At 48.3% G+C, this 14912-nt stretch overlaps 1 protein-coding gene across 4 annotated transcripts in view; it reads right to left on the bottom strand.

The window, feature by feature from the left end:
• LCP2 (lymphocyte cytosolic protein 2) overlaps positions 1 to 14912 on the bottom strand; it is a 43946-nt gene that overhangs the window by 28741 nt on the left and 293 nt on the right. For all 4 annotated transcript variants that reach the window (XM_024753358.1, XM_024753357.1, XM_024753360.1 and 1 more), the window contains exons 2-3: positions 10813 to 10875; positions 5949 to 5995 (exon numbers count right to left, since the gene is read on the bottom strand). In XM_024753358.1, coding sequence (XP_024609126.1) covers positions 5949 to 5995; positions 10813 to 10875 — 110 coding nt within the window. The remainder of the gene's footprint in view (positions 1 to 5948; positions 5996 to 10812; positions 10876 to 14912) is intronic.

Below are 14912 nucleotides of genomic sequence, written 5' to 3'. Positions count from 1 at the left end.
GAGGGGGAGGCCCTGAAGGGCTCTCACAGCTGTTTTGATCCTGAAAAGACCTCCTGCTCTCTGCAGCTCCTCTGCTTGCTGGTATCTTCAGCAGCCAGGCTGGAAGCTGCTGGGCTCCTAACTGGTGAAGGAAGGAAATGTCAAACCACAGAACACACAGAGGAGCAGCACAGAGCTGAGAGCAAGCAGAGCCAGAGAGGGGTTGGCAGCCCAGCCTGCAGCAAACATGGGCGCCCAGGGCCTCCTGCTTTGGGGGGCCTCGGGGCAACCTTCCCAGCCAGCTGGGACCACTGCTGGGGGTGAGTGCAGAGGGTAGCGGTGCTGGTGGACAGAGCAGCAGGTTGTTGCCACCTCTGTGTGCAAACCTTCAAGGTTGTCCCCGACTCCCACCTCCCCAGAGGACCAAGTGACAGTGAGTGGTCAGAGGTGACTCATTCCCCCTCTTCCCCACAAACCCCAGGCCACACTCAGCACCAGGGGTAAAGGCAGAGGGGGCTGGGCAGCTGGTAGACACAGTTCTCTCTGCTTCGTCTGTTTTAGCCCCAGAAGTGGAGTGAAATTTTCCACAGGAAGTCAGGCCATGGCAGGAGACAGAATCCTGCCATGACCTGGGTTGCAGCCCTGTTGCATCCCTTAGCTTGCTGTGTGATGGGGGCCGGTCTTTGACCTCTCAGTTGAAGGCCTCTTCTGGTGATGTTAGAAGGTACGGAGGGTGGGATGGTGGGTCCTTTTTGAGTTTGACTACAGCGCCCTGCCCAAGGGCAGTGTGACCTCAGGCAAGGCATTTGCCCGCCCCACCGTTGGCCTGGATTCCTCTTCACCAGCAAAACAAGAGGGTTGGCCCTACTTAGAGAATCCGTGATCGGCCTGACCATAGAGATAACATGTTACGGACACTGAGCCCACTGGTGACATAACCCATCGGAGCCTCCAAGAGAGATGCCTCGGAGTGTGGGTGGGGTGTGGCAGTAACACAAGCACCCTGGTAACATGGGGGATTCCTACCGTCTGCAAAGGCTGTGAAATCAGTCCTGTCATTCTGGTATTCTTGGAATTTTTTTTTTTTTTTTTTTTTTTTTTTTGCGGTACGCGGGCCTCTCCCTGCTGTGGCCTCTCCCGTTGCGGAGCACAGGCTCCGGACGCGCAGGCTCAGCGGCCATGGCTCACGTGCCCAGCCGCTCCGCGGCATGTGGGATCTTCCCGGACCGGGGCACGAACCCGTGTCCCCTGCATCGGCAGGCGGACTCTCGACCACTGCGCCACCAGGGAAGCCCCTGGAATTGTTTTTTAAAAACAAAAAAATGGAGGAAGAGGACAAGGAAAAGGAGATGGAGGAAGAGGAGGGCGAACGAGGTAGGGCAGCAGGAGCAGAATACGGGGTCTGGGTCTGTCTTGAGGTGGTCCCTGTAGGATTCTCCCAGGAGACCTGGGGCTCCCTTTCAATGGTCCCTATACTTCAGCAGCTGTGGGTAGAGGGTCTTGAGGTGGGTCTTGAAGTCAACTTTGCTGATCACACAGAAGTAAGAAGGAAGCTATGAAAGAAAGACAGGCAGGCAGAAAGCAAGTCAGGGAGGAAGGAGGGAGAGAGGAAGGAAACAGAGCAGATAGAAGCTATCAGAGCCCACAGCACACAGTAAGAGCCAATATTATTTCGTGAACACTCTATTCTTGTTGCCTGTGCTGTCACATGTACCAGCACACAACTTAAATGTATTTCTCACCAAAACTTGCATAGCCTGAGCTTTAGATGCACTTCCCCTGTCTCCCACGAGGCGGGGGGCTCGGGGGGAGGCAGGGAGTTGCTCCCCTGACTCTGTTTCAGGGGCACACTGGTCTCTCCCACGCCCAGAATTGGGCAGAAGTCTGCATTTGCTCCACGCTGCCCTCTCCGGCTCCTCAAAGCCTTTCTGTCCTCTGACACCACCTCTGTGACCCCTGGCCCGCCTCCCAGCCCACATTCTCAGTCCTAAACTTGCTCTCCCTCTGCGTGTCACCCTTCTTTAAAGGAACAAAACTCATCCTTTAAAAGTCAGCCAAAGTGAGAGAGTGGCATGGACATATATACACTACCAAACGTAAAATAGATAGCTAGTGGGGAGCAGCCGCATAGCACAGGGAGATCAGCTCGGTGCTTTGTGACCACCTAGCGGGGTGGGATAGGGAGGGTGGGGGGGAGACGCAAGAGGGAGGGGATATGGGGATATATGTATACGTATAGCTGATTCACTTTGTTATACAGCAGAAGCTAACACACCATTGTAAAGCAATTATACTCCAATAAAGATGTTAAAATTTAAAAAAAAGCCAGCCTCCTTGAACCAAGAACCAAACCAACCAAAGTTCTGTCCTGTCACCTGAGAAGCCAGGGAGACGCCAGGACATGGGTCTGAGGACTCAGGCCTCCGTGTAGAACCAGGCATGTGAGGGGGAAACAAGAATTTGAGGGCACAGCAGGGTCTCCCCACTTCTCAGGCATGTCCTCCGCCCGACAGTTTTACAAGTTTTACTTTAATTGTACTTCACAGTTGTCTGGGTAGTAGCCAAGAAGAATTATCCCCACTTTTACCAACAAGGAAAGCAAGGCGCTGGGGAAGTGTTTGTCAAAGGTCCCATGATGGTTTCTACATGGAGCTGAACCAGAAGTCAAGTGTCCTGGGTTCACACTAGGGAAGAGGAGTGGCCGTCGGTGGAGAGGACGCACTTTTCATGTGGGGAGGACTGGGCAGCTGGACAGGGATTAGCCAGTGAATGGGAGCGGGGAGGCGCGTGTGAGAGAGGGACCTTGTCACAGTCTCCATCCTGCTGGGGGCTGGGCACATTCTTTCATGGGCACAAGAATGTCATGTTCAGCCCTGGGACCCTCCTCCATCCTTCCTCCCCCATCATCTGCTGTCTTGTACAAAGGAATGGAACAAATAAGCACTGACTACCTCTACTCATCAAGGACGGCGCCAGGCAGCTTGTGTGGGCTGTCTCCTTCATATACACCGTTCCCTGAGAGTTCCTTCGGTTCTCGTCTATCGATGAGGAAACTGAGGCTCAGTGTGTTGAAGCAGCTTGCCTGAGTCCCACAGCTGGTAGGAGGCAGAGCCCGCCTTAGAACCTGGATCTCCCTTGCTCCAAAGCCCATGCCTTTCTATTCTTTCATCCTCCCCAGTTAGCAGGACAAAATAATTAGTAAACATCTGAAATTGTGCTCATTGGGATTTTGCATTAAATGGTTAGAATAGCTAACACATCTTCAGTACATTTTATTATTTCCCCATTATTTCCTCTAACTTTCCCACTGGCCCTTTGAAATATGTTCTATTATTGTCCCCATTTTACAGATGAGGAAGCTGAGGCTCAGGGAACTCAGATAACTTGTCCACAGACTCACAGCTAGTGAATGGAAGAATTTAGTCTCAAGTCGTCTGACCTCACAGCCTGCATTTTACTCACTAAGCTCTCCTGTCTGCCTGTTCAGATCTTAAATAATATCCTTTAAAAGAATGAGCCCATGCAGTTCATGTAACCCATTCCTTCATTTTATAGACTTGGAAACTGAGGGTGGCCTAGGACTCATCCCGGGCACAGAGCTCACAGAAGTAGAGATGGAATTGGTATTTATTATACATTTATGCCAGGGATGGTCACTATCAGAGTCACCTAATCAGGGCAGCCCAGACCTTCCCCAGATGCCTTCCCCGGCACTCCCCACGTTCACCCTTCGTGTTCCATGGGCAGGCCCCATAGCTTGTCTGGGGCACACATTCAAGGACATCAGAGTGAGATTTTACTGCAGGCCAAGTTGTTTAAGTTTTCAAATAACTGAAGAAGTATCTCACACCTCTACCTCACCAATGTGAGTGTTTAGAATCATTCTTCTGCCTTAACTAGCAGTTGCTTCTCACGCCACCTCCTTCTCCCGACTCTCAAACATACAGATGTCAGCTGAGCCCAGCTTTAAGATTAAAAAGGATCTTCCCAGTTAAAAGTGCCTTCCTCATCTCTTTTCTTCTACTGCTCTGATTAAATCCCCTCCTTCCAGCATCTTCATAGCCACAGCCTAGGAGAAGCTCCCATCTCATAGTGGGATCATAGCTGTCATCTCCTAACTGGGTTCCATGCCTCCAGCTGAGCCCTCCTCTGAATCATCTTTACATGCCCCGGGAAGAGTCAAGCTGCAGGCTTTACCTAGTGTTCTGCCTGGTGAACTCACTTCACCAACACTCTCAGACTCCTTAGAACGGCTCAAAGCATCCTTCAGAATTGTGACCTGTCACTGTGGTCTCCTTACTTTTTACTTCCCCACGTATACGCCACAGCTGCTCTGACCTACTTGCAGTTCCAGTAAATGCACTGGTGCAACAGAGTCCCCATTTCTAGAATGTCCTTTAACCGTTTTTCGTCTGATCACTCCTAATGCATTTCAAGATCCAAGTTAAGTTCCCTTCTTCCCCCAAAGTCTTTCCTAATGCCATTTCTTGATTTTAAAACTCTGTGTGGACCAAACTTAACATGTCTGCAGGCTGTCTCTGGCCCACCAGCCACTAATTCTCACTCCTGTATGTTAAGGTCTCTCCTTTACATGGAACTATGGTCTTTTTCTAGAGCATCACATTTCTGTAGTTATAGAAATGTTCTACATCTGTACTCTCCAATATAGTAGTCTCCACTATATCTGGCTTTTGAGCCCTTGAAATGTGGCTAGTGCCTCTGAGGAACTGAATTTTTACTTTAATTTAGATTTAAATAGCCATTTGCGGCTAGAAAAAACTCTAAAGGGGAACGAGGATTCTTCAACAATAGTTGACCCTGGAGATAGGCGGCACCAAAGGCAAATCCTTATTCCTTTTTTTTTCTTTTTCTTTTTTTTTTTTTTTTTTTTTTTTTTTTTCCTTTTTTTCCCCTTTCCTTTTCTTCACCCTTCCCAATGAGGGAAACTGGAGAGTCATATTTTCCTTATTTGAGCTCCCTGGCAGTCTACCTACACATGGGACTTTTCAACCTCCTACTTCATTGACCTACTTCCCTTTTATCATTGTGAGCTCTGAGACTTTTAGAGGGAGAGAAAGGACCTCAGAGGATGTCTAGAGTAGAGATCTCAAACTGGTGGCCCCCAGACTAAATGTAACCCAGAGATATGTTCACTTTGGCATTTACAACATTTGAAGATATTTGAGCAACATTTAAAAATTGAGATACATTGCATAAAATGGATATTTCTTGCTACTTTTGTTAAGTTCGAAGACTGGGCATCACTGGGTCCATGTTGACTGGAGTTGAGTAGCTGCTGCTCCCTTTGGATGGAGACTATGATTCCAATTTGCCACAGTCTCCACCCCTCCCTGTTGTTCACCAACAATGAGGCTTTGTGCTGATTACCCCTTTTATCATCATAATCGTGCTATTATTTTTCTTACAGTGGAGAAACAGTTCTCCATATCCATGCTTTATTCAAAGGTGGAAAATGATAGGGCTTTGTACTTTTCAACCTGACCCATTTCATCCATTCAACACGATGCCTGGGACAGCCATTCCAAACAGTCAGTACTGACAGACAAAAGGAAGTTCACTGCCATCCTTCATCGGATCCAACTCTCTCATTTTACTGAGGTCCAGAAAACTAAAGCAATGACCGAGTTGGTGATAACACCATGAGGAAATCTCAGATCTTTGATTCTAGTACTATTTTCAAAGGCCAACCCACCCCACTGGGAAGAGAGGAAATGAAAACGTGGTCCAGAGTCAGGCTTAGCTTTGGCGAGAGCAGCCAATACACCAGCTGGGCTAGATCTGTTATTTCTTTTTCTCAAGTCATCTTGTAACTTCTCTTCACTAAACCCTGTCCTTGCCTTCACCCTTCCTCCTCACTTTCTTATTTCAAACTAACAGTGATAGATAACTGACTCAGCTCTCCCTGGACTACTCCCCATTCTACCCAAGGAATGAGGGGGTGTACTTACGGCACCCGGAGCTTAGGGAATTTCTGGATGTCATTCTCTGCCAGGTTCTGAAATGAAGACAACAGTAGGTTACGACCCACAGGAAAGGGTTCTGGGCCTGGTGAGTAGAGTATGATATGAAACAATAGGGAACAGTGGGGACTGCAGCAAACTGCCAAGTACACCCCACTCACCCATCCAAAGCGGGCAGCTTCTAGATGGTGCCTAAGAGCCTGTGGGCCTAGTGTTGCCAGATCTTTTTCAAAGGGGATCCCGAAACCTGGATCTTATATGAAATGTCCTGAGTTCTAAATATTGACAAATAATTTTAACTGAAGCAAACAGCAAGCACCATGAGAGCCAGATCTGTGGGACCACACAGGACTTGTTTTGTGGGCTGAACTTGGCCATGTCATGACATCTTTCTTAGACTCCAGGGCCCCTCTCAGCAGCCGTATGGAGCAGCTATGAGAAACCAGCCTGGAGAAGGCATCTGTGCCCTTATAACATCATCACACCCCAACTGCCTCTTTCACCAGGGTTATTAGTAGAATTCTCTAGATGTAAGGATGCAATAAAGAGGCTGTCCAGAGGGAACCAAGAGGGGGAAGGAGAAAGAAACTCGTATTTGTGAAGAACTGACTTTGGGCCTCTCCTTACAGCATCTTGATTAATCCTCACATCGACCCTGTGATGTAGAAACTACCAGCATCGTCCCCATTTTAGTGAGAAAGCTGTGGCCCGGGGATGTAAGGGGATTCCAGCTTGTAGGTGATGGAGGTGGCACTGGGACCCTGCTCTATGGCATCCAATGTCTATTTTCTTCCTGCAAGCTTCACTTTTATCATGTCCAAGCCCTTTGAGGGTCCCAGTGACCTGTGCTGGGGGCAGGTGGTGAGAGAAGAAGGCACCTGAAAGGGAGGAGGAAGAAAAGAGGGTGGGCACACACTCCATAGAACCAATGCCGAGGCAAGGAAGGGGCCTCCTTAACATTCTAATTGAGGTCAGAATCCCAGTGGTTAGAGTGGGAGCTCTGGAGTCAGACAGGCTGGTTTGGAATCTTGGTTCCTTCACTTAGCAGCTGTCTGACTTGAGACAGACGCTTAGTCTCTCTAAGCCTCAGTTTCCTTATCTGTATAATGGGAAGCGTAATAATATTAATAGCCCCGTTTCAGGGGTTGTGAGGATTGAATGAGATGACGTATGTCCTGTGCTTGGCTCAGTGCCTGACATACCTTTTGTGAGTGATAAATGGAGGTTAGGTGAGTAATTTCTGTCCCGGGGGAGGGAGCAGCTGGGGTCTGGCTGGCTCTTGGATGTTAGTGTCTTTGCTTCTACTTCCGCTCTGGGCTGGGAGCTGCCTGGCAGGTTGTTGGCTGCCTTCTGAGATGAGCCAGGCAAGCTTCCTTTCAAGCACAGGGGCTGGGGCATCTTAGCAATGTGCTTATGGCCTCATCTGCTCCACTTCTTAGGAGCAGTGTCTGACCCTGCGGCAGGGCTGGGGAGGGAGTTTGCCAAGAGTCCTGAGACAATCAGGCTTTTGGTCAAAATTCTTAACTTCTTTTATTTATTTTTGCATCACTGAGCCATGGCATCCCCTCCCTCCAGAGCCACCTCCTTCTCAGGGAGGATACCAAGACTCTTGTTTAGAGTGTGGCATGATGAGTGGAGGGCTTCCTGGGAGTTGCCAGAGGGATGAATGCTGAGAACTGGGCAGTTTCTGTTCTGCTGAGTCAAGGACATAAGCTGAGGGGATTTCAGGAAGCATGTGAAGGAGAAGGTGAGCACGTGAGCATGGCTGGAGACATAGAGGCAGAGAGGATATTAGGCAAGAGAAAGGCCTTTAGCAAAGTCTGGAAACTCTGGGTTACTTGTACAACGACTGGGAGTTAGACTTGTGGCTTCGCAGGAGTATGCTTATACGCTGAGTGTGTCCTCAGGAGAGACACGAGAGAAAGGAAAGCTGAGAACTGGACCCCACCTGGAGAGGCAATGTGGCAGGGGCTGCTGCTTGCCTACCCAATATCCACTCTCTTTCTCCCTTACTGATGGGACCTGGATTTCGTTCAGGGCAGTAAATGTGCCCAGTTCAAAATATTTAACACCCTAGACTCCCTTGCATATGGCCAAGGTCATGGGACTCCGTTGCAGCCAGTGAGATATAACCTGAAGTGTAACTGGATAAAGCTTTTGGGAAAGTCTCCCTGAAAATAAGGGGGAATGCATTCCCCATGCACTTCTGCATTTTTTATTCTTTGCCCTTCCCCGCTTCCTCCTGCCTGGAATGCAGATGTGATGCCTGGAGATGGAGTAGCCATCTTGTAACCATTAGGACAGAAGCCACCAACGGTTTCCATTGGCCGGGTGGGGCCTGAGTTCTTGATGACTTCCTTTAGCAGCTCACCAGCCTCGAGTGCGTAACTCTAGATTTCTTATCACTTGAGAAAGATAGGCCCCTATTTGGTTAAGCCACTGTGGTTCAGTTTCTCTTTCATGCAGCCGCACACCTTTCTAACTGACACAGTTTCCAAGCACATGGCCTCCTCTTCTTCAAGCTTCTGGAAGCGCAGCACCCCTATTCCCTCACCAGACTTCTCAGTGGAAAACGAAATGGCAGCAAAACAGATTCAAAGGGGCTGCTAGATCCTACACTGAAGAAAGGAGGAAGGAACGAAGGAAGGAAGGAAGGAAGGAAGGGGGGGAGGGAGGGAGGAGGGGAGGGAGGGAAGGAGGGAATCAAAGAAAAAAAGAGGAAGGGAGGGATAGAGGGATACAGACTGGGGTCTTCCACTTCTGCTTCTAATAGCAGGATGGTCCTGGATATTATAAAGCTGGAAAGGGTGAGATATAACCTGAAGTCTAACATCTCATGTAGATGAGATATTACAGCTCAGATCAGAGCCCAAGTTGTACCCAGAGCACCTGGGGCGGAGAGTGGTCTCAGCAGAAGCTGCCGGGTCAGGCTCGGGCTCTGCTGTCCTCTCTCCTGGCTCCTCCCCTCTTTCCACTCCTTCCTGTTCGCACAGTGATTAGAGCACGCAGCATATTCTCTGAGGGCCTGACAGGTCCCAGATATTGGGGCAGAGGAGGAAAATCTCCTCGACCAAGGCAACAACCCTGTCCTAACAGGCCTGAAGCTCACAAGGGGAGCATTGGGGGGGACTCCCAGAGCTGGGAGGGACTGTCACCCGCTACCACCCAGTCCAATGTGCTCTGTTAACAGAGGAGGGAACAAGGAGAAGCTCAAGGAGGGCAAGTGCTTATTCAAGGTGACCCAGGGCCTCAGGACCACAACTGGGACCATCCTCAAGAAAGATGTCTTACCCTCTTTCGACTCAGCCCTGAGAAGTCTCTGTTCTCAGTGCTAAAGGCATCAGAAGGAAATACTCAGATTTAGCAGTAATTTGCAAAAAGAAGAACAATAAAACTCCCAGATCTCTATTGGCTCAAAGCTCAGTATAAAGAAATAGCATTGTTAAAAACGTATGCATGGTTAGATTAAATTAAATGTGTGCTTTAGTCCAATTACTAGGTGTGTGACTTAGAATAAGTCACATCACACCTCTGTACATGTTTCTTCAATTGCAACTGAGGTGGTAGCAGCCTTCCTGAAGATAACTTCCTGCTATAAAACAAGCTTCTGGAAGGCAGAAAACACATCTTAATCATCTCTATATTCCCAGCACACGGCATGGTCTGGTATGTAAAAGGAGCTCAGGAACATGCTGTCAAGTGAATGACTGAGTGGTTTAGGTGGGACAGTGAATAAACATGTCTTACATGGCACATGAAAGCAAAACTCAGACCAAAAGGGGTACAGGTCTGGTCTCGGCATGAGACTTAAGAACTGACCAGAAAGGAACCTATGACTATGGGTGGTAGTGAGCTCACTATCACTGAAGGAATTCAAGAAGCTCTTGGTGGCAGAGAGGCAATACAGGAAATGGATTGGTGCACTGGGTGGAAAACTAGAACATGCGCCCTCTCTGGCCCCTTCCAACCCTGGTTCAGTTCCCTCACCGCTGCTGACTAGGTCTTACAAGGAAACACAGCTTAACTTGCCCCCCGACTCCAAATCCAGTTTGGGAACATCTACCCCATGAGACCTTTGAAGTCTTTTTCCTACTTCTTTTTTAAATGATGAAGGAACATGACCAGAAGGGATAGATTGGTGCAGTCAGGGTCTCTCTTACCCACTGGCAAAGGTGTCATTTTAGGGGAAATGCTCAGACCACCGCCCCAGCCCGACTACCCAGTGCCTCTAACTCCACCAATTAGAGCTGCATCCCTTTCTATGTAATGGCTTAGTCCTCAAAAACAGCTGCATCTTGGTCTTACACTTGAAGCTTTTTGCAATTAATGGAGTGGAGAAAGCCATACCCCATGTGTGTTTAATTGGCACAAAACCAACTATGTGAATTTAGTAGAGAAAGAGGGACATATTGAAATAAGGAGGGTGATTCTACCCTTTATTCTAGTCAGTGAGTATGTACCCCAGAGTGAGAAATAGAAGAAGAGAATCTTCTATTCTCCCATACGATCGTTTTTCCCTTTGGCCTTCTCAAAGTATGAGTGGTATTTGAATAGATTTTCAAGAGGCGTGTGTGTGTTAACTATAACTGGATTCCTCCTTATACCTTGACTTTAGAATGTACCTTGGTATGGGTGAAAAATCTGGGAGGTATCCTAAATAGGAAGGATCCTGAGAGGTGATGAGAGAGGCGTTCATACAAAACTGAAGAAGGCCACAGGCTGTGTGGCGATCCTGAAGACAGACATTGTCCCTGGGCATCCCCAGGGACAGGGTAGCCCGGTTGGCCCTGCAGCCATTGATTAAAGTACAGGACAGCTTTGGTCTCAATGGGTCAGACTAGCCAGCGCTCACCAAAAACCGCAGCCCGTCGATGTGATATTTCTTCACAGCCTTTTCACAGTCCCTGTAGTTCAGCTGAAAAAGAGGAGGGGAGGTGCTGTCAGGGCAGGCAGGTTCGTGCCATTGGTTCCCATCCCTTGCCTGCCCTAGAAGCTTAGCAATTTGTGGTACTTGTGGCTAGCCAAGTCCCCCACTCCCCTCCCCTGTCTAACAGAGGGGCCCCATCCCTACCTCAGCCCTGCTTTCACTAACTAACCCCTTGGGACTCTCTGAAATGGAGAAATTGCCTGTCTAAGGCCTTGGGGCCAATCCCTAAGGGTTGGGGTACAGAAAGAGCGCCTTCAGAGCTTCAGAGGGATGGCCATACGCTCCTCTGGCAAGCAGAAAAGAGCTGAAAGAAGAAAATAAATAGCATCTGTCATCTCACCACCCAAAGACAACCTCCGTGAAAATGGCGGTGTCCTTCCTTCAGTGGTTTTTCCTAAGCATCTTTCTAAACAAAATCGAGGTTATCATTCGTATTCAATCTGGTTATCTTGACTTTTCCTCCTGAAACATATAGGCACTGCTTCATGTTATTACAAACTGCTTTTGAACATTATTTGAGTTTGCTCCCTATTGCTGAACATTTAAGTTGTTTCCCAAACTGCTGTTCCAATAATGATAATAGAAACTTCTAGCAATTACTGAACACTTGCTATATGGCAGGCACTGTTCTAAGTATTTAAACCAATTTTAAGTCATTTAAGCCTTACGTTTTTCAAATGGAGAGTCAAAGGCACAAGGAGTCAAGTAACTCATATAAGGTTCCATGGGTAGGCAGGTGATAGAGGTGACAACCGGGCTTCAGAGCAAGGAATGTTCTCCTTTTAGTTAATAACAGTAAAACTTACATACAGTAAGTGAACAGATTTAAGTGCAACTTAACATACCAGATCAAAAAACATCAGGGATATTCTTTAACATACAGCTTTTTCTTCTATGTTATATAGTTGAAGTCAGATTCTCAAAGTAGAATTATAGAATCAACAGGAATGATCATTTTTAGGGCCTGGTTGCTTTCCTAGAGTCACATCAGTTGACAATTGAAGCAGGTGTCTGTTTCACCTCGCCCTCAACAACATAAGCATTTTTATTTGAAATATCTCTAAATTTGATGTTTCTAGATAGACTCTTTAAGGTAAAATATTTGTCCTTGAGAATTCTAGCTTCTCCTCTCAAGTGTGGGTCTCACAGTTTGTGGCAGCCTTCTTTTGGGGCAAACTTAAAATCATGACCTTTTCTTATGGCCAACAAACCTAAAGAGTGAGAGCAATTGTTGTAATCTCATGGCCTGACAGGGTAGGATGAATATTAGAAAGCTCGGAAAAAGCAATTTAGCAGTCATATAGAAAGCAAGCAGTCTCTGCAGGGCCCCAAACACCCCTTTTATGCATAAGCCGTGCGGTGACATGGTTCTTGGAATTTTCGACTGCCTTTAATTCATCATTTTAACTGTCCTCTTCATCAGCTGAATCTCTGATTCTGCAGAGTGCTGACTTGGACTCTAGATAGACAGACAGTCCTGCAGACTGGGGCCTGCCTGGGAGTTTGATTCTGAGCCAGGAACGTCTAGGCCGGAGGGTGAGACTCTGTTCTTTTAGCATACGCTTAGACGATTCTTATGAGTGCCCAGCTTTGGTTGGTGCTGGTCTAGAGCAGGTACCTGGTGTTGCGGATGGGACCACTGAGGCCCAGAGAGGGGAAGGGACTGGCCTAAGGTCACACAGTGAGTTGGGGACACAGCTAGGATTAGAATTTATGGCTCCGAGCCAGAGTCTTCTCCACTGCATGGCCCAGGGATGCCTTCCTGCCAAGTCAAAAGGAATTGGAGGGGTTAAAGAAATAGAAAACATGACCTCAGTCCTCAGGGTCTTACGTTCCAGACAGAGGATGAGCTGCACGTATTTGAGACAGTAAGACACAAAGGCCCACTGCTCTGCATGGAGTCCCCAGCCAGGGTCCAGTGAATAGAGCAGGAGAAAGGGAAGACTGAACATGAATTGGTCCCCTGTCTCTGCTGGAGGCCTCACACACGTATTTCCTTTATTTCTCCCAACAATCCCATGAGGTTAGTCACTGTTACTATCTCTGGTTTACTGATGAGCAAGCCGAGGCACAGAGGTGAAGTAAAAAAATGGAGGGTCACCAAGCTAGCAGGTGGCAGAGCCAGGATTCAAACCAAGGTGTGTCTGACTCCAGAGCTGGCTGGGGAAGTGCCTCCAAGTAGGACCTGGCCCCAGTGCTTCATTAGAAATTACACCTGCTAATAGGACTTTTGCTGGCTAAGATCCGTCCCCAAGTGACTCCGCGGTCAGTCCTCTGCGTTTTCTCTCTTGGGGAATTGAGATGTTCAGGTTTGACGGATGTCTACCTAGGTCTGTGGGTTCCTGGATCACAGGTGCCCCTCAGTCTCCTCGTTCCTGCCTTCAGTCCCATCATGCTGGGAGGGGAAAGCTGTCCAGGTTCTGTGGACTTGACCTGGAGTCTGGGCTCTCCAAGAAGAACATTCTCCCTTCCTCCAACTCAGACAGAGAGCCATCCTCCTGAATCATCCCTGACCTATAGTCCAGCTCTCTCTACTAAGGGGAGCTTTACCCTTGGATTCTGCAGCTGCTGTACTACCTGTGTGATTCTCCTTCCCACATGGGAGATGGGGCGTATCTGTGCCTCTCAGCCCATCCCCAGGTATGCCTTGTTAATTCTCAATTCTTTTCTCCTTTCTTTATTGAGGTAATATGCCGCTTTATAGCATCTTAGCAAATTTCACTTGTGGCCCTAATTTATTTGGTCTACATTTAACAAAAGTATTTAGAAAACTCTTTCAAAAGTCAGTTACCTCAGTGATCTTTGCACCCACCGTGCTGAAAACTAAGTTTATTATGACCTTTTCATAAGGGAAAAATAACAGAAAGGAGATGCACAAAAAGCAGAAAGTGACAAGATCTGTGGGCTGTGCCTCTATCGTGCCACACCCAATTCAACATTTTCACATTTTTCTTAGGGAAGAACAGTTGTGACAGGAAACACCTTGGTACCATATGGACCCCAAGTTAGACTATGTGTCCCTGGGAGCCTACTCCATCCCAGGAAAAACAAGAAGTTGACTTAGATAACCTCTAAGGTCTTGACCTAAAATCTTATGCTTGTGATAATCTGGAGTAGCAACTGAATCTGATGCCAGCCTCCAGAGGTGGGAGTGTTAGAAGCTCAATTTTCCCTCACGAGACATCGTATCCCTTGGACAGGGATAGAGGGTCCCTGAGTCATGTGACTTGGGATCTGCCCAAGCAGACATGTGACCTGTGGTCCCACCAGCAGATGACCAAACACAGGGATCCTTGAGCACCTTCAACGCTGGGAGCCAGGACAGCAACACTCAGCTCTGCCACAGCTTGGCCCCTGACCCTTCCTGGCCAACCTTCTCCTCTTCAGGGGCCTCAGTTTCCCCAGCTATAGTCTGAGGCTCATGTCAGTTTCCTAGCCTGCCTCATAAGACCCTCATAAAGCTCCAGTGACACTCTGTCCAGGTAAGGGCTTGAACAGCCCTCTTTCAAGGTCATGAGCAATGACTTGCCCTGATGCCATCTCCAGCATCATTCATCACAGCCTCCAACCTTTCCTTTCTTCTCTCCTACCCCAGGACTCCATATCTCCCCTTTCTAACAATTAGCCTTGATCTCACTAGTTGTTACAGCAGTTCTGAGTCTCAGAGCAAGGACTTTGAAACCAGACAGGTGTGACTAGAATCCCACCTCTGTCACATGCAGTCCCTGGGGCTTTGGGCCAGTTAGCCTCCTTGAGCTTATGTTGCAGCTGAGCCGGGAGGACAGCAGTCTTGGAGAGCGTTAGATGGGACTGTGTCTGAAGAGCACAAACTCGAGCCCTGGCACACAGTAGATATTTGTCCCTCTGAGGGCCTCCCATCTCCCCAAAATGCATTGCCGGAGTACTCAGTGGTGCTCACTCAACTGGCGAGGTTGCATGGGGTTGGAAGTTCCACTGCTATCTTTCACGCCTCTCGTGTTCTGCCCGGACTCCATCTTCAAGCCTCTGCCCAGCCCTACCACCCC

This window comes from Neophocaena asiaeorientalis, unplaced genomic scaffold, assembly GCF_003031525.2.
Source record: "Neophocaena asiaeorientalis asiaeorientalis breed wild unplaced genomic scaffold, Neophocaena_asiaeorientalis_V1.1 scaffold268, whole genome shotgun sequence".
Lineage (NCBI taxonomy): Eukaryota > Metazoa > Chordata > Mammalia > Artiodactyla > Phocoenidae > Neophocaena > Neophocaena asiaeorientalis.
The sequence above is the reverse complement of the archived record's forward strand: the minus strand, read 5'-3'. Positions and strand labels throughout refer to the sequence as shown.